Source organism: Cetorhinus maximus, chromosome 14 (assembly GCF_964194155.1).
Source record: "Cetorhinus maximus chromosome 14, sCetMax3.hap1.1, whole genome shotgun sequence".
Classification (NCBI taxonomy): Eukaryota; Metazoa; Chordata; class Chondrichthyes; order Lamniformes; family Cetorhinidae; genus Cetorhinus; species Cetorhinus maximus.
Window position 1 is genome coordinate 18,519,107 of NC_135892.1, and position 19,584 is coordinate 18,538,690.

At 43.2% G+C, this 19,584-nt stretch overlaps 1 protein-coding gene across 6 annotated transcripts in view; it reads right to left on the reverse strand.

The window, feature by feature from the left end:
• LOC144689481 (uncharacterized) overlaps positions 1–19,006 on the reverse strand; it is a 105,132-nt gene extending 86,126 nt beyond the window's left edge. For 5 of the 6 annotated variants that reach the window (XM_078556598.1, XM_078556597.1, XM_078556596.1 and 2 more), the window contains exon 1: positions 18,370–19,006. In XM_078556598.1, the coding sequence (XP_078412724.1) occupies positions 18,370–18,498 (129 nt within the window). In that variant the 5' untranslated portion in view covers positions 18,499–19,006. Of the gene's footprint in view, positions 1–17,366; positions 17,475–18,369 lie in introns of those variants that run through there. The other variant, XM_078556601.1, reaches the window with a different exon arrangement.
• Positions 19,007–19,584: the final 578 nt, after the last annotated feature.

Sequence of the window (19,584 nt, forward strand, 5' to 3'; positions counted from 1 at the left end):
CATGGACATGATGGGCCAAATGGCCTTCTTCTGTGCTTATTATTCCATGACCCTGCCATGGTCAGGAGCAGCAGTGGTGGCAGGGTGGGTGGTGGAGTACCTCTGGAGATGGTAGCAAGGTTAATGGCCAAAGGGGCTTCATAACTACCAGGAAAGCAAGTAAAAATAGGAAATTATCCAATTTAAAGCAGGTTTGGGTTTGACAATAGTACAGAGCAAGGTCATTGTAGAAATGCTAAACAGACAAGTAATTATTTCCGAAGTGTTGCCATTGTTTAACACTGGAAAAGTAACAGCCAGTTTGTGCACAGCAAGTTCCCAAAGACAGCAAATGAACAGGTAGCCTGTGCGCGCATGCATGTGCGATATTAGGAATAAATGTTGACAAGGGCACAAGTGGAACTCACTCCCCCGCTCGTCAAAATACCGCCACGGGATCTTTTCACATTCAGCTGAGGGGACCTCCGTTTAACATCTCATCTCAAAAACGGCAGCTCAGACAGTGCAGTGCTCCCTCAGTACTGAACTAGAATGTCAGCCTCTAAAGTATGTGCTCAAGTCTCTGGAGTGAGGCTTGAACCCACGACCTGACTCAAAAGCAAAAGCTCTACCCACTAAACCGTGGGGGAATGGGGAGGAGGATCAGGCACAAGATGCATATAGGTGTTTTGATGCATTTGTCGAGGCTGTACATTAAAGACTGCTAGCTAAAAATAAAGATGAAATTATATATAACTAAACCTTATAAAATCTTTAGGAACTTGGAACATTTGGGATAAAAGGACATTCTTAGATTAGCAAAGATAAACAGATGGAGGAGACTAGACTATGCTGCCCCAACTTCTCACTATTTCCAATGTAGATTCAAGATATCTAAATGTACCAGATGATATACCAAGCAGGACAGAATACTGTAGTGAGCTATAAAGCAGAAAGTCAAAGGCGGCACAAAGAAATTAAACAAGTAGGCAGAACAGCAGCCAACGCAGCAACAAGAAAACAAGAGCCATTATTTTGTATACGAGAATGAGTGGAAAATGGAGGCTGGGTAGTTAAATAAGAAGATTTAAGCCTTCAAGTACACGTATTAAATTTAGTTTATGGATGCAACAGCAACTCAAAGACTAAGGGATGGTCAGCTTCATCACAACAGATTATGCAAGGAAATGTAGTCGGGATTCTAAATGGAGGACAAACTTCATTTTGTAGATACTTGACATTCTTAACAAATAGAACCTCTGTCCTAATATTCAAATATATGAAAACGGATGGCCAAAACTTCAGTATAAAACTGGCTTTCCCACATTTGCGGTCAATAGGCTTCCTGATAAACTATTGGGCCTATCTTGCACTAGGTTGACAGCTATTCGTTTAAGGACTTCCTCCAAAAGCAGCTTAATTAGTGGCCAGTGGATGGTGAAGACAGACAAATTTTAGTTCTAAAACCTTCCGAAGTGGCAAATTACAAAGCTGACTGCTTCTAGCATTTATGTAGCACCTTAGTGTTGCAAACACTCCAAGGTGCTTCGCAACAGTGTAATCAAACAAAATTTGAAACCAAGCTACCTAAAAGCTTGGTCTAAGTAAGTTTTAAAGAAGCATCTTAAGCAAGATGGTGGGGTTTAGGCAGGGAATTCCAGAGCTTAGGGCCTAGACAACTGATGGCACAGCCAGCCATCAAAGGTGAAATGATTACAATTAGGGGACATACAAGTGACCAGAATTGGAGTGCACAAATCTCAGTCGTAGGACTGAAGGTGGTCAAGATGGAGACCACCTGTTCAGCTGCCCCTGCTGCTTCCTCCCTGCCCCCTAACCCACAGGGCCAAACACCCTCCAAGGTTCCCCCACTGCCCCAACCCTGAACTTGTACTTTTCTCCCCTGTTGCCCCTCATGCCCTCTGAGCTCATCTTAAGCACGAGCCTCAGGTCCTGCTCTCTCAAACCTATATGCACCAAACTGCTAGCCATCCAATTTTTCTTCCTACCCCTGATGTTAGCTGATACTGTCTCCTCCTCAGATACTGTCCTCTCCCCTTCAGTATTGTCATTACACCAACTCCTCAAAAAAAAAAATCCACCCTTAACACGTCTGCCCTTACAAACAATTAGCCTACCCCCATCCTCCCTTCGCAAAGTCCTTCAACATGATGGCACAGATTTGGGAGACAACAACAATTATTGAAATCAGGAGTTAAGAAAAAAGTGAAACTTGCATTTAGTGGAACTTGGCATATTTCTATGTCTCAAAACCTTTTAAGCGGATACACAAACTAGTTTACTTAAGCACAACTAATCTTATGTGCAGCAAGGTGTCAAAAACAGCAAGAAAAATAAAGTATTACATCAGTTAAGGCATATCTATTAGCCAGGATACATAATACCTTCCTTTCCCCGGTGTGCTATGGGATCTTTCACGTCCATCTTAACTGGTCAGAACTTGGTTCAACATCACAATAAACAGTGCAGCATGCTCAGTACTGACATCCCAGTGTAGATTTTGAACTCAAGCTCTAGAATGGTAGTGGCACCCATGATCTTCTGAGTCAGAGGCAGCAAGAGTGTTACCAAAGAGCCAAGAGTGACATCCATGCCAAATTTCCCTTAAATTCTGTTGAAGGGTCATACGGACTCGAAACGTTAACTGTGTTCCTCTCCGCAGATGCTGCCAGACCTGCTGAGTTTTTCCAGGTATTTTTATTTTTGTTTTGGATTTCCACCATCCGCAGTTTTTTGTTTTTATTTTTTTCCCTTAAATTACATTGATATTCAGGGTCAAAGAGAACTTTGAATTTAGCTCAGACATAGAAACAGGAGTAGATTATTAAGCCCCCTTTGAACCTATGGGTGGAATTTTATGGCCCTGTCGCGGCGGGGGCAGGGGCGTAAAATGCAGCAAGCCATTCAAAAGTCCATTGAATTTGACAGCACTGTAAAACCCCGCCAGCATAAAATTCCACCCTATGTCATCTAGCCACGAAGGAAGTGCAAGATCGATCAAGGACAGAGTCAGGTACTCAGGCATCTGGGAACCAATGAAATAAGCAACAACTTGCATTTATGAAGCAAAACATCCCAGTGTTTCACAAGAGTGTTAAGAAACAAAATTTGACACAGAGCCTAAGATATTATTACAAGTGCCCAAAATCTTGATTTTTAAAGGAAGAGATGTAGAAAGACAAAGGTTTTGGAGGAAACTCCAGAGGTTAGGTCCTAGAAAGCTGAAAGCAGAATCAATGGTGGAGCAATGAAAAAAATCAGGGATATGCAAGAGGCCAGAATTGGCAGTGCAGAGATCTTGGACAGTTGTAGGACTAGAGGTGGTTAGAAATAGGGAAGAGCTTGGCTGTGGAGGGATTAGACTATAAGACACAGGAGCAGAAGCGCAGGCCATTCAGCCCATCAAGTCTGCTCCGCCATCCAATGAGATCATGGCTCATCTGATAATCCTCAATTCCACTTTCCTGCCTTTTCCCCATGAAAACTAATGAGCATTTAAACCAGTGGCTGTGCCAGGCTGGGAGCTAACCTCTGGGACATGGTGCAAGTTAGGATAAAGGCAAACCATTTTGAGAGAGGAAAACAGTGCAAGAAACAAGCTAAAAAGCTCAATTCAGAGATCGCGCAAAATGATGACATTAACTTAGTAACCAAAACTCCCAATAGACAATGTAGAGAACTCAGAAGACACAGCCATCTCCAAGAGTCAGAATGCCAGAGAAGTGGATTGAGCTTTGTCCCAAAACATAGTTGGACTGTTTTGCTAGAGGAGTTATAGGCCTTTTCATCCAGACCATAAGGCTTAAATTGAAAGCAAGTGATTGTCATTGGGTCATGCGGAGCAGAACCCATGTGACTCCAGCTCAGAATACTGACTGAATTAAGTCATTAAGTTGAACCCAGCTAAATGCTGGGCTCTTCCAATTCCAGAAGCTAGTCAGTGTGCCGAGAGACAACTAATCTGATAAGGAGTGTTCCACGTGCAGCTGCTCATTTCTTGACCTCTGACAAACAAGAGAGAAAATATGTTTTCACCAACACTGCATTTCATTCAGCCTGTTGGACCTTTTTTTTTTAAAAAAAACGTATCGAGTCAGTTGTCTCACAACCTGTCAAATAGATGAATTATACCCTGCAGCTTCACTTCATGGCCAAGTTAAACAAAGTACCCTCAAAAAGGCCATTGGTTGCTTAGCAAGTAGAAAGGCACCTGGCAAGGATAGAATTCCAATCAAACTGCTCAAACATGGAAGCCCCATTGGCTGCCACACCTTCATGACTGTCTCCCTCGCAGTTGGAAGGTAGGGTCCATTCCATAGGACATGCATGACGCAACTACAGGGCTATCCCACACTCCTTAGCATCACTAGGAAGGCCTTCGCTAGGGTCATGCTTAAGAGACTCCATCTACTTGCAGACCAAGTGTATCCAGAAGCACAGTGCAGCTTCCGTGTTGGCAGATCTACAAAGTGGATATGATCTTCCTCATATGCCAGCTACAAAAGAACTGTAGGGAACAGGATATACCAATTAAACACTGGGTAAACAAAAAGGCAAATTCAGATAAATTTCTTACACAATCATTACCCCCACCTGGCGACTCTGCTTCACAGGCCCTGCTAACTAGGCCAAAAGAGGGGCTGATTATAGTCTGTATCGGGGAGAAAGGGAAAGGGGCTGATTACAGTACATTTGGTGCGTGGGGCTTCACAGGCTTCCGTCACCGAGAGAGAGCTTGGCCGAAACCTCAGCGGCCAGTAACTGTCGCACGTTATGTTCTATGCCTGCTCGAAAGCACTCCACTTTCCTCGAAGCCTGGCCCCACACTGGGAGGAGTGCAGCTCCACATTCAGGTACCTTAGTTACTTTGTGAACTAAATCCATTTTATTTTAAAGCTGCATTGTGTAGCAGAATCCCCAGTGAAACAGCCGCCTCTGGAACAATTAATATTGTGTCAATTGAAATCCTTTGTAGAAAATTAAAAGTTTATTTAACTTGTCTGTAATGTCAGAAATACATAAGATAATAGCATTTTTACAAAGTGCTTTAAAAACAGATGTTCATACTTATGGTGCATCATACATGTTGATCTACAACGTGAAATTTCATGATTATATACTGCTTTATTGCTGCCTTGTTTTTGCTGGGGTCATGTTAATTTTCAAATGTTAAAATGGGGTCACATTGGAAAATCATTCAGGAACCACTGATCCAAATGGTACTATTCTTAAGGATGTGCAAGAGCAGAGAGACCTGAAGGTACAGATTCTCAAATCTTTAAAAGATGGCAGGGCAAGTCGAGAGTGCAGCAAGAAAGCATACAAAATACACAGCTTTGTTAGCAGGGACACAATGCAAGAACACAAAAGTCACGCTAAATCTTTGTAAATGACTGCTGGTTAGGCATCAGCAGGAGCAGTGCACACAATTTTCAGCACCATACTTCAGGAAGGATGTCAAGGCTCTGGGGAAGTTGGGATTAGAGCAAAAAAGGGAGATCTAATAAGAGGTATTCAAAATTGAGGGGTTTTGATAAAGCAAGTAGGTCACCAACCAAAGGTCACAAATTTATAATAGTTGTCAAAGAGAGAAAAAAAAAGAAAACATTCTTCAGAGGGTCAAGATCTGGAATGCACTGTGTGAAAGAGTGGTGGAATCAGATTCTGGAGGAAATTTCAAGACGACGATGGGACGTGTACTTGAAGAGGTCCAATTTTCAGGATTTGGAGGGAAAAGAAAAAGAGGCGGAGGAACTAAATCGGACAGCTGGTTCAAAGGAATGGCCTCATGCTGTGCTTTAAGATTCTACGATTCTCTTGTCCATCTGGTCTGTCACAGAAACAAGACAGTACTGTAATAACCTGGGTCACTGCAGCAATAAAGCCCAGTTGATGACTGGTGGGTTCACTCCAGAGGTTAATACCGAACAATACTTAGTAAATGAGCCCCTTTCCAGAGGGCATATACTTGTCGCATTTTCCACAGGACATGTATACAAAATGTACATTCTGGTAGTTCTACTTACTGACGTATATCAGATTACATCTGTGTAGCATCCATAAGCCTGACCAGCAGAGAACCAGAGTCCACCAACTCCACTACAGCTTTAAAGCCAGAAGTACGCAGAGAAAATCAGGATAATGAACACTGCACTCCACTGATCCTGAACACCATCTCTAAAAGCTTCTCATGGTAAATGTTTTATACATGTATTTTTAGTTGCCCTTTGCACCCAGTATTAAAATTTACAACAGTTGTGGAAAATCTCTTGTAGACTTCAAGGGCGGAAGTTTACGCCAGCAGGATTTTACGGTCCCGCCGAAATCAATGGACTTTTGAACAATTTGCTGCATTTTATGGCCCTGCCCAACGGGGCCATTAAATTCCACCCCAAGAGTCAAATCTTCTTTCTGCCTTAATGGGCAAATGGTCAGCAGATACAAAGACCAAACTCTGCAAAGTGTTTCTGCTGATAGCAGTGAGGTATAAAGAGCAAATGAACAAACTTGAATTGATATAGCAATTTTCATGAACTCAGGGTGTCCCAAGTCACTTCACCGTTAATGAATTACTTTTGAAGTACAGTCGCTATTACACCGTAGGAGTAACCAGAGCTAATTTTCACACAGCAAGATCGTCCAAACAACAATAAGATAATGTTTTATCGGTTGGGGGAGTGAATATTGTTCAGGACCCTTGCTTTTCTTCAGAAAAAAATGTGTAGGATCATTTGACACCCACTCAAGGCACAGATGGAGTCTCAGTTTAACATTTCATCATAAGATGATACCTCCAACAATCCAGCCCTAGGAGTGTCAGCCTAGATGTGTTCAATTCTTTGAAGCGGGGTTCAAACCCACAACCTTCTGACTCAATGATTTAAGTTGGTAGTGCTCTCACCTCCAACACCATTTAAGTGTAACTTTAATTGTTACAAATCCTATCTTTTGAGCCAATTAGCACACTGTATTCTCTATAAATAGAAATTCTTATATGCATATTTATAATGGAAACTGCCACATACACAAAAAACGGAAAGATACTGAGAAGTGGAGAGGACAGAGGGGCCTTGGAATGCATGTTCACTGATCCCTGAAGGTAGGACAGGTAGAGAAGGTGGTTAAGGAGGGATACTTTCCTTTATTGGCCAAGGTATAGAGTATAAGTGCAAGGAGGTTATGGAGGAACTGTATAAAACACTAACAAAAATAAAAATACCTGGAAAAACTCAGCAGGTCTGACAGCATCCACAGCGAGGAACACAGTTAACGTTTCGAGTCTGTATGACTCACTAGTTAGGTCACAACTAAAATACTACGTACGCTTCAGGTCACTGTATTAGGAGAAGGATGTAATCACTCTAGAGAGGATATAATGGAGATTTATGAGGATATTGCCAGGAATGCAGAATTTTAGCTATGTGGAAAGATTGGATAGGCTGGGGGTTGTTTTCCTTGGAACAGAAGAGGCTGAGGGGAGTTTAATTTGAGGTGTATAAAATTACATGGGGGCTGGATAGAATGGATATGAGGGACCTATTTTCATTAACAGAGGTCACTAAACAGGGGACATAGATTTAAAGTAATTGGTGAAGCGGTTAGAGGGAGATGAGTGAGTTTTTTTTCCACCCAGAGTCTGGAATTCACTGGCTGAAAGGTTGGTAGAGGCATAAGTCTTTGTCACATCTAAAAAAAATACTTGGATAACCTACAGGGCTACAGACCAAGATTTGGAAGGTGGGCTTAATCTTGATAATTCTTTGGCAGCCACAGACATGGGCCAAATGGCTTCCTTCTGTGTCATAAATTTTTCTACATAAACTTGCCTTAGTGAAGCTCGTTTCTCCATTGGTAGGAATCTCTAATTGCAGTGTGATGAGTTTATATGGCCAATTTCAATTATAAATGTTGACATAGGAATTTATAATGGAGATATGAAACAAGGAGGGAATGAGACAATAACATCTGTGCACTCTAATTATCCCCATCCTTTAACATCAATTCACTGAGTATTCACAAAGCCAGCACTACCCATGCATAATGGACTAGATATAAATATTCCATATTGCTTTTCATTCCCTTTTGCCATTAGCATTTCTTTCTTGCCCGCTGCCTCATTCATTTCTTTCCTAATAAAGCTGCATTTTCAATTTCACTTTTGCAAGAGAAACTTGACATTCCGTTGACGCCACTCTCATTTGAAGCGAAGTCCCAAGGAGCAGCAATCTCAAAACAAATTCCCATGGGAATCCTGGAGGACATTGCCACTAAGGACATAACCACCCTGAATCTATTAAGCTTTTCTATATAAACGCTCCATGAAACCACTAGATTTCAAGTATTCCATGGCCCATTCTTCAGATACAATAAGCCCGAGCTGACCATTTAAGGATTAATTTGGCTTGCTATCAAGCCTATTGATCCTAATATTACACTGCCCATGCCATTATACTTTTGGCATGGGCTGCAGGGCAGGAGCTGGAAGCCTGATTTTTAACCTCAAATGGTTAAGTAGGGGGCAGGCGGAGCAGAGGGTGGTTACGCTTCAGCGGTTGCCCTTTGCCGATTGCAGGGTGGACCCCTTAGACTGAATCCACCCTTCCTTCCTATCTGCTCCCTCTCAAACACATCCTCCCCTCCCACTGCACCTAAATGCTCTCTCACCCTCCCAGCCCAAGGCCCCGGACTTACCTGCTCCAGGGTCCTAGGCCTTGGGCCCCTCACTTCAGCTCCAGTCCCAGCAGCTGCCACTGATGCCCTCCTGGTGCTGCCACTGGTGGAGCTGCCGGCCAATCCAATTTAATGAAATTTAAACAAAATGCTTGGCAGTTAACTGTCAGCGACTATCACTGGTGCATTCTCCATGGCAACGGCACTTGCCAACCAATCAGCACTCTCTTCACATACAGTATAAATTGTCTTTACACTGACATTCTTGCCGTCTCTTTATTCAGCAAAAGCAAAATACTGTAGATGCTGGAAATCTAAAATAAACAGCAAATGCTGGAAATACTCGGTAGGTCTGACAGCATCTGTGGAGAGAGAAACAGAGTTAACGTTTCAAGTCCATGTACTCTTCTTCAGAGGAAGAGTCATAAGGACCCAAAACATTAACTCACTTTCTCTCTCCACAGATGCTGCCAGACCCGAGTTTTTCCAGAATTTTCTGTTGATTAGTTTCATGTTGTAGCCTGCCAAACTTCAGGAATATTCCCATCTTAAATTTAAACTTTGAATATAACAAAAAGCAGTTGCAAGCCTCAGCAACTGAAGCTCCGGTCTCTGGTTTTAAATAGTTACCAAAAAGCAAACGGGGTTATCTAGGGCTGCAAACAAGTTAATCTAAATATCCTGCCAAGTTGTAAATGCTACATGACAGTGCACAGGTTGGATAAGCAATGTGCAAAAGTCATTCCAAAAAAAGCATGCAGCCATTTAGATGCTACAAACCAGTGTTTACATTCCAAGTGGCCAAGTGTTAGGAAGAAGCACAGATTTCAAGGAGGTTTTCATTCAGATTTAGTATCCCAGTGCATTGAACTGGAGTGTCTGAAGGACTCCCTGATGGTCAAGTGAATAAATTTTTGTCTAGTATGGCAATAAGGTGCAGCACACACAATTACACCCCCTGAAAGGAGTCAGTTAGAGAAGGGATGAGTAACTTGGAGAGAAATTTAAAAGATAAAGGCAATGGTATCCAAATCTAAGCTGTTACCAAGTCCCATTCAGCTGTGTTTTTTTTTTAACCTACATTGGCGTTGGTGGACCAGAAGCTTCGAATTTAAAATTTTCACCCACATGTTCAAATCCCTCCATGGTCTTCCTCACTTCCCCTCTCTTCACATCCCTAACCTCCTCTGCCTATACACTCTCCACAAACTCAGCGTTTCACAATTTCTGACCCCTTACGTGTCCCCAATTTTTGTTCACCACAAAATGGGTGGCTGTGCCTGCAGCTGCCAGGCCCTAAACGCTGGAATTTCCTTCCTAAAATTCATTGCCTCTCCTCTTTTAAGATGTTCCTTAAAACACACCCTTGGACCTTTAAGGGGAGATGGTGGCATAGTGGTAATGTCACTGGACTAGTAATCCAAAGACCCAGCCTAATGCTCTTAGGGATAGGGGTTCAAATCCCACCACAGCAGCTGGTGGAATTTAAACTCAATTATGGAAAAAATCTGGAATATAAAGCTAGCCAGTAATTTTGACCATGAAACTATCGTTGACTGCCATTAAGGCCCATCTGGGTCACTAACGTCCTTTAGGGAAGGAAATCTGCCATCCTTACCTGGTCTGGCCTACAGGTGACTCCAGATCCACAGCAATGTGTTGACTCTTAAATACCCTCTGAAATGTTCTGTACAAGACAATTAGGGATGGATTAGGCCAGTGACGCCCACATCCCATAAAGAGTAAAACAAATCTTGTGTCTCAGTGGTAAACTTTGCCTGGTGACAGTCCTGTGAAGTGACTTGGGAATACAGTCAAAAGGTGCTATATAAATGCAGGTTATTGTTTAGAATAACTGTACACCTAGCTAAAGGAGGAAATATTTGAAGTTGAGATCAAAAGCTGGGTCAAATGAAGACAGAGGGGCAGCGAGGTATAGAGAGCGAATTCCAGATCATAGCTTTATGTAGCTGGAAGCACAGTTGCCAATGGTCATTGAAGGGGTGCACAAGAGTTGGGGTACGCATAATTCAGGGCAGAGAAGGGAAGTGAAGATTTGAAATTGGTGCAGCTACAGTTGGGAAAGCTGTAGAATTTCCAGAAAGTCCTGACTGGGGTAAACAAAATCAAGACCAGAATAATTTAGAAGGCTTCATACCTTTGACGATTTCTGTGAATAAGACATTCAGCAGAAACTTTCATCGTCTCTTTCTAGTTTTTAAACAAACATTCAGTGCAAACATGTTCCAAATTCTCTAGAGAACAGGAGGCCACATGTAACAATCAAAATTCTGGCTGACTGGTCGAGACTGAAATTTGTTGCAGTTTTTGAATATGCTGTCTTCAAGACTGTCTTGCGTGTGGATTTCGTTCAAATGTAATTTGATGGGAGGCAAAATAAAACACTTAGTGGAAGCCTAATGAATTTTAAAAGGAACACTGGATATTGCCTGGAGCATGTGGGTCAAGCAGATTCCAAACAAGACTTTTTTTTTTACTGTAGGGAAATTACTAAGGCAGACTCTTATTTTTAATAAAATGCTGGAGGTCAATGGAATTAGATTGAAGCCAAAGGTTATGAGAAAGGAACACAGAACAACATTCCATTCAGCCCTTTTGAGCCTGCTTCACCATTCAATTAATCTGTACCTCAACTCGATTTACCTGCTTCACTTCAATATCCTTACCCAACAAAAATCTATCCACCTTGTCCTTGAAGGCTCCAATTGTCCCATTAACCAAAGCTTCTGCACAAGCATATCAACGGACTGAACATATCAATGGACTGGTCAGGTGGGCAGAGCAGTGGCAAGTGGAATTCAACCCAGAAAAGTGTGAGGTAACACACTTGGGGACAGCTAGCAAGGCAAAGGATTACACTATGAATGGTAGGACCCTGGAAAGTAATGAAGATCAGATGGACTTTGGTGTGCATATCCATAGATCCCTGAAGGTAGCAGGGCAGGTAGATAGGTGGTTAAGAAGGCATATGGGATACTTGCCTTTATTAGCCAAGGCATAGAATGCAAGAGCAGGGAGGTTATGCTGGAACTGTATGAAACGCTGGTTAGGCCACAACTGGAGTAGTGTGCAGGTCTGGTCACCACTTTATAGGAAGGATGTGATTGCACAGGAGAGGGTGCAGAGGAGATTTACCAGGATGCTGCCTGGGCTGGAGGGTCTGTGCTATGAGGAAAGATTGGATAGGCTGGGGTTGTTTTCCTTGGAGCAGCGAAGGTTGAATGGGCACCTGGCAGAGGTGTATAAGACTATGAGGGGGCATAGATAGGGTGGATAGGAAGGCAAAAGCAAAAAACTGCAGATGCTGGAAATCCAAAACAAAGATACCTGGAAAAACTCAGCAAGTCTGGCAGCATCTGCGGAGAGGAACGCCATTAACGTTTCGAGTCCGAATGACCCTTCAACAGAACGTTCTGTTGAAGGGTCATTCGGACTCGAAACGTTAACTGCGTTCCTCTCCGCAGATGCTGCCAGACCTGCTAAGTTTTTCCAGGTATTTTTGTTTTGGATAGGAAGGCACTTTTTCCATTAGTGGAGGGGTCAATAACCAGGGTGCATAGATTGCAGGTAAGAGGTAGAAGGCTGAGAAGGGAGTTGAGGAGAAACTTTTTCACCCAGAGGGTGGTGGAAGTCTGGAACTCACTGCCTGAAAGGGTGGTTGAGTCAGAAACTCTCATAACATTTTAGTAGTATTTAGATACACACTTGCATTGCCATTGCCTCCAGGGCTATGGGCCAAGTGCTGGAAAATGGGATTAGTGTACTCAGATCTTTGTTGACCGGCACAGACACAATGGGCCGAATGGCCACCTTCTGCGCTGTAGACATCCATGAGTCTACGAAGATTTTGCTCAAATCAACAGAAACCCCAAAATTCCAATTCAACCACAAATAAGACGCAATCGTTTAGGAAATGCAGTTTATTTTACCTGGGAAGCTTTATGCAAGAAACAGTTTCAAGTCAGGATTGATTGCCCCTTCATTGAGAGAACTGACTATGTGAGAGACATATGAGGATTAGATGATTATCTTACTGTTGTGTGCAATTCAAAGTCCTGCCATATTTAGGCATCTCCTGCATGTGGTTACATTGGCAGACAACTAAATAGTCTGAAAGAGAGATATCAGGATTGAAGATCTCAATATACATCATGTATGATGCACTAAATGCCACGCCTAGCTAAATCAAATTGAAACCATTGACAAAAATGTCGCAAGCTTTGAATAAAAATTGCAGTGAGCTGACGAGGTTAAAATAGACGAGGTTAAAATAGACCATCCTCAACATCCCCAGTTAAAGCCACATTGATGCATCAGTTGTTCATGCTTAAGCTATTCCCTCGGTTAGAATCCTAGAAAACAGGCCATTAGCTACACGCGGATGTTCATACTCGACATAAGCCATCTTCCACTTTAATTATCTCTTTTCTCCATAGCCCTTTTCCCTTCTCCTACATGTATATATCAAGACTTCCTTTAAATGCATCAATGCTATCTGTTTCAGCCACTTCATTTGTTAACTGTGCAAGGATCAAGCTCACCTCCATATATTAACTGAATCCAAGTAAGGAACTGTCTACAGATTCCAAGGTATACCAGCTGTTGTACTGCAAACTGCACTGATTTGTAAAGTGAAGATACTGTGATCCCCAGAGAGAGAAATGGGTGTTTTAATTTCTTCCTTCCTCTCCTTGCTCTCAGGGGAGCAAGGCTGAAAAGGGAGATGATGATGATGAGGGTCATGAGAATGTCTGCACTCACACTAAAAGAATTCAGGCTGTGAATAGTTAGTTTTATTTTTGTTTAAAAGTGTGGCCACTCTCAAAATCAGGCTCTCCCCTGACACGTATGGCATGACTGAAATATGGACAAAGCCCCCTACACTGGAGTTGAGTCAAACTGTTGAAGCAAAGTCCTTTGGGGAGAAGCAGGGGGTGGAGTAGATAAGGGAGGCACTTTATTGGTCTACCCCACAAGGCAGCCTTTCAATCTTTTAACTTAGATTTTTAACAGCACAGGAACACACCATTCAACCCAAAAGGTCTGGTCAGTAATTATGCTCCACATGAGCCCTTCCCAACCTAGTTCATCTAACACTGCCAACATATAATTTTATTCCTTTTCTTTTATGTTCTTATCTAGCTTCTCCTTAAATATATCCAAGCTGTTCACCTCAAGCACTCCATGTGTATCAGTTCCCTGTTCTAACCACTCAAGAAAATACATTTTGCCCGAATTCCTTACTGGGTTTATTAGTAACCATCTTATATTTATAAGACAGCCAGATCTTTCAGGAGTGAAATTGGGAAATACTTCTACACACCAAGTGTGGCAGAAATTTGCAAAATCAAGTGTTAATTTCAAATCTGAGATTGATAGATATGTTTCAACGGTATTAAGGGACACAGGGCAAAAGTAGATATATGGAGTGAGGTCGCAGATCAGCCATAATCCAGGCCTATGGGGAATCGGCAGGGGAGTGGAACTAGCTGAGGAGCTCATACAATGAGCTGGTATAGACACAATAGGCCGAATGGCCACCTTCTGTGCTGTAAGCGTTCTATGATTCCTTTCTATTTATGGGCCCTCCTTTTTTCCTCCCCCCAGAAATGGAAGTATCATTACATCTACCTTATCAAGCCCTTTCACAACTTTAAAGCCCTCTAGCAGGTCACTATCAGAAAAAAACACCACTTTTAAATCATCAATAAATCATTAACCATATTGAAAGCGGCCTCTTTAAAGAACAGGATTAACACCCCGGCCACTGAGGCACAATGAAATGGATGGAATTTCACATCACCACATTAAGATTCAGACATGGTACAGGTATTATAAAGGAAGCAACAAAAGCACTACAGTCACACTATGCTACTCTATTACAATGGCTCCATGACTCTGAAAATATGGGAATATAGACCAATAAATTCTGGCTGCAAATTCTAGGCTCCTGCACATGTGATTTTCTTCACTCCTGTTGTCAGCTACGTCTTATCTGGAATTACCTCCTCAAACCTCTCTCCTTCCTTTTTGACACTCTTTAAAACCTTTTATCCAAGCTATTGCTCACAGTCCTAATTTTGCCTCAAGGAGCTCAGTGCCAAATTTTGTCCAATACCACAATGCCAAAGACACTATATAAATGCAAGCTGTTGTTATTGAAAGAAGAGAAACACAGCCTTCATCCTGTTCATTAAATAGTGCTACTTTGGGCCCACGCTTCTCTATAGAAGACCATAGTTACTAGTGATGTATCACTGGAGACAGTTAAACTAAACTCATAACTCCCAGCCCACCCATAAGTCCTGATCTCTTTAAGAAAGGCCACAATTAAAAGAAAAACACATTTCACCTAGATACTCTCCAATAAGTTGGAGGATGTGGAGGAGAATGGTCACCACACCCCAGTGAAGATTTTGTCTATCTATTCTTTCATTCAACTAAAAAGGGACCGGGGGCGGGTGCAAAAATTCAGTTTGATCCAGTTTATACAGCTATTTTCATATGGCGAATTAGTTCATATGGTGACATTAAACCAAGTGCCACTACTCAGGAAGAGGATTCACAGAGTTCTTCCAGTGTCCTGGGCAACATTCCTCCTTTATCAACACAAGAAAACAGTTAATTGATCATTTGTCCAACATTTGAGACACATTGCTGTGCACAAAATGGCTGTCATGTTTGTCTACACAACAAGTTTTGCTTAAAAATAATTAATTGCCCATGAAGTTGAGATGCACGATAAAGGTCCAAACAGTAAATGCATTCAATTTTCCATTATGGGATCTTGCTGTGCACAATTTGCCTGTTGCATTACCTACGGTAGGAACCAAGCATCACAAGTCAATTGGGAGTTTTGGAATATCACATCAAAAGAATAATGGCCTCTATAATTGGAAGTCTCCACCACCCCAAAATATAAATCCAATTCCCTTTAGGCACTTTGCACCTGAACTACCAATTTTAGAACTCTATGAAGATGCCTGTAGTTCTCCGATCCTTCATGGTTAAGAGTCTATTCTTACCCCCCATCAAACATACACCACCAATCTCTCTGCACGGCCCATTCCGTCACCTATATTCCCCTACAATCCCCTTCAGTTTGACATGTACCGTAATTTGATATCAACAAATTGTAGAGAAGCAAAGGAATTTGAATGCCCAGGTATAGCAATCAACTAAAGGCTAGCCCACAGGTACAGAAAGTAATCCTTTAGTTGTACAGAATTTGGTCAGAGCCCATCTGTTGAACTGCACACAGCTTTGGACACCACACCTCAAATGACATATTGGTCTTGGAAGGGGTGCAGCACACTTTATCACAATGAGACCCAGGCTTAATATGTTAGGTTGTATTTCCTTGAGTGCAGAAGACTGAGGGTTGATCTAATAGAGATAAAAGGACTCTCTAACATCTTTCTGTTCCGAAGAAAGGTCACTGATCTAATCGTTAACCATGTTTATCTCTCCATATATGTTCACTAACCTCTTCCAGATTATAGACTAAGCGATTACTCGAAGTAGGTAAAACTAATCGGTCTGTAATTTCATGATTCAGTTGTCCACCTTTCTTGAGAAGCAGTTCCTCTACCCTCAAATCATTTGGCACAGTTCCCATTTCCAAGAGTTTTTTTTTGGTAACATAATTAGAGCCTCTGCTTTCTCATCCCAGTCTTCAGTATTCTGGGATATGAGCTTGGTAACTTTCAACAACAACAACAACAACAACAGAATTAACGTTGAGCCCTGATGACTCCTCTTCAGAAGAGCTCTGAAGAAGTCATAGAGGCTTGAAACATTAACTCTGCTTTTTTTTCTCCACAGATGCCGTTAGACCTACTGAGTCTTCCAGCATTTTCTGTTTTTGTTTCAGATTTCCAGTATCCACAGTATTTTGCTTTTATCTTGGTAACTTTCAATCCTTATTTACCTTAACCTCCTTATAGTAATCTTTTTTATATTACACGCCTTCTTCAGGTACCCCTACAGTTCCACTCCCCACCTTTCCTCGGATATTCCTATAGCCTCACTCCTACATTCCTCTATAAAAGTTGGAAGAAGCAACTTCAGCTTGTGTCAGGTGAATTTCTTCTACGTCATCTTCAACACCTCCCATACTAATTACATATCCCTCTTTAAAATCATATTTTCCTCTATTCTTGGAATGCTCGTTTTACACCTTTATTCACAGTCACAGATTTACATAAAATTTGCAGCACAGAGACATTTTTTGCCCTACTGGCCTGTGTGTCAATGTTTATAATCCAGATGAGCCTCCTCCCGCATTACTTCATCTCACACTACTAGCACATCCTTTTATTCCTTTCCCCTTCATGTACTTGGCTTCCTGTTAAATATCATCTATGCCATTCACCTCAGCAACTCCCAAGTGGGGGCTTTTACACACTCACTAAGGTCAGGGTATATTTAACCCTTAAATTTATCTGATAGTAGGGAAGTATTTAAATAATTTAATGCTTAATCTACCATTTGTCCCCAGCCAATTAATCTCCGCCCACTAAAATTGGCATTTATGACATGGCATCAGTTAGGAGGGAGACGACCGTAGGGATAATGGGTACAAAATCCAATTGGCAGGATGGGAGACCTGATTTGCCCCACCTCGCCCCCCCCAGGAATCTGTACTGGGGACTCAGCATTTCTTTTATAATTACCTTGGGATGAAGGAACAGAGCCGTATATACAGTACAAGTTTGTTGACAACATCTACTCTTAGCTAGTGCAGCTTCGAGACTCCAAACGTGTTGCAATTGACGACAGACCCCACCCTTTCATTCACGTGTCTCCTTGCTTTATAATGCACTCCCAATATGGTAACAGAATTGTCCGGATAGAATTGCAAATAGGCTGCCAGAGCACCAATTAAACCCTCCCTTTCTAGTGTTTGTGAAAATCCCTCTCCTAAAAGTCTTTACTCATCGACCTCACCAGGGAGTTGTCAATTTTCTCCTCCCTGCCCCGTGTAAGGAGGACCACAATGGTCCTGGGTGAACGGGCCAACACCAAAATATCAACTAGTTCTGACCAAAAAATAAAGCATGTCCTGAAATCAAGGACATTAAGTACAAAGGGCGTCAAAATCTAAGAGAGTACAGTTGGCGTGCGGTTAAAGGTGTCTGCCCGTTTAAAGACCGAACTAAAATATGATTAGTAAAGTTAAGGTCACATTCAGCTCAGTCTGATCAGAAGAATCTTGCTAATCAGTCCCCAGTACCGAGAATGCTCTGACTGGCTTCTGAATGTTGACAGGAATATGGGAATACAGGAACGAGGGTACAAAAGTACTGACATTTGCAACAATTCGTTTTCTCAATACATTGTTTTTTGGGGGAGGAGGGGGAGAGAATATTCCAGGTTTAGTGTCAAAACCTATCCTGTGACAACTTTAATTTAAAGACATGGGGGTAGGGGAGAAACAGAGAGATGGAGGAAGAGGGGGGCAAGAGGAGAGATAAGGAGGTGGGTAAACTACTAATGCCCCAGGAGTTGGTCCGAGGAGGGCCGCTAGGTTTGGGACTCCTGGCTTGATCAGTGCCTGCAGTACCCTAGAGCCAGCCCGGGTTGAGGCTGAGGCAGAGCATCCTCCCCCTCCCCCAGGGTGAAACCCAGGACAGTCACCCTCCGTCCCCCATCCATCGCTCCCTCCCATGCACTCACCCTGCCATCCGGCCCGTCAGTGTGCTGCCTCTCCTGGTCGCTCGCCTCCTGCTGGTTTTCCTCCTCCTCACTCGGGCTGCCGGCTGGGCTGGGGTGGCCGGGTTCCTGCGCCGAAATGCCGGCTCCCATCTCCGGGCTCGGAGGGAGTCACTCAGGTGACTGGCGAGGAAACGCGGAGTGGGTCCAAACACCGACAGGTTCCGCCTCCGGCTGTGTCCGCTCAGTTCCCGCAATCAGCCCGCAAACCCGCTCCGTCTCACCATCCGTCCCCTCACTGACCCCCTGGTCTGCTTGCTCAGTGTCCCCCTCTCCCCCTGGGGTCAGGCTGGACCCTGGACCCTCTCCCCCTGGGGTCAGGCTGGACCCTGGACCCTCTCCCCCTGGGGTCAGGCTGGACCCTCTCCCCCTGGGGTCAGGCTGGACCCTGGATCCTCTCCCCCTGGGGTCAGGCTGGACCCTGGACCCTCTCCCCCTGGGGTCAGGCTGGACCCTGGACCCTCTCTTTCGCCCCTTCCTGAGTCAGGTTGCTCTGGGTGTTTCCTCGCCTCTCCGCAGTCTCTTTCTCTCCCCCTCTCCAGTCCGCTCTCAAAACCTGCAACTTGCTGTCTGCTGCTATCCTCAATCTCCAGCCCTCTTCTCCGTGGGCCAAACCCTGTCCTGAGCCAATGAGAAGCGGCGCAGGGAGGGACCAACTCAGCGAATGGAAGCGGCAGCCAACCACCCCCCTCGCCCTCCCGGAACATAGCCCACTGACCGTGAGAAGGAAGATCCACTTCGATCAGCAGTGATTTACTGTATCATGTACAGTTGGTGTCTGCAGGAGGACAGTGTTAACCCTCACCACTCCTCGCATCTTCACTCAGAAAGCTCTACCTTTCCACAGATTTAGTGACTGTTTCTGACACACACACTGTTGTACAAAGTGAAGACACATTGTGGGGAAAAATGCATATCCAATGAAGGTTTTTTTTATGGAATAGACAGAGGAACTGAGTAAATAGGGGGAGGGGGAAACTTGCATTTCACGACCTCAGACCACCACAAAGTGTTTTACCACCAAAATGAGTACTTTCTGAAGCAAAATCGCTGTTCCAATGTGGGAAAAGCAGCTGCCAATTTGCACACTGCAAGATCCCACAAACAACATTATAATTGTAACCAGGTAATCTGCTTTAGTAATGTTGGTTGAGGGCTAAATGTTGAGAACGAGGGAGA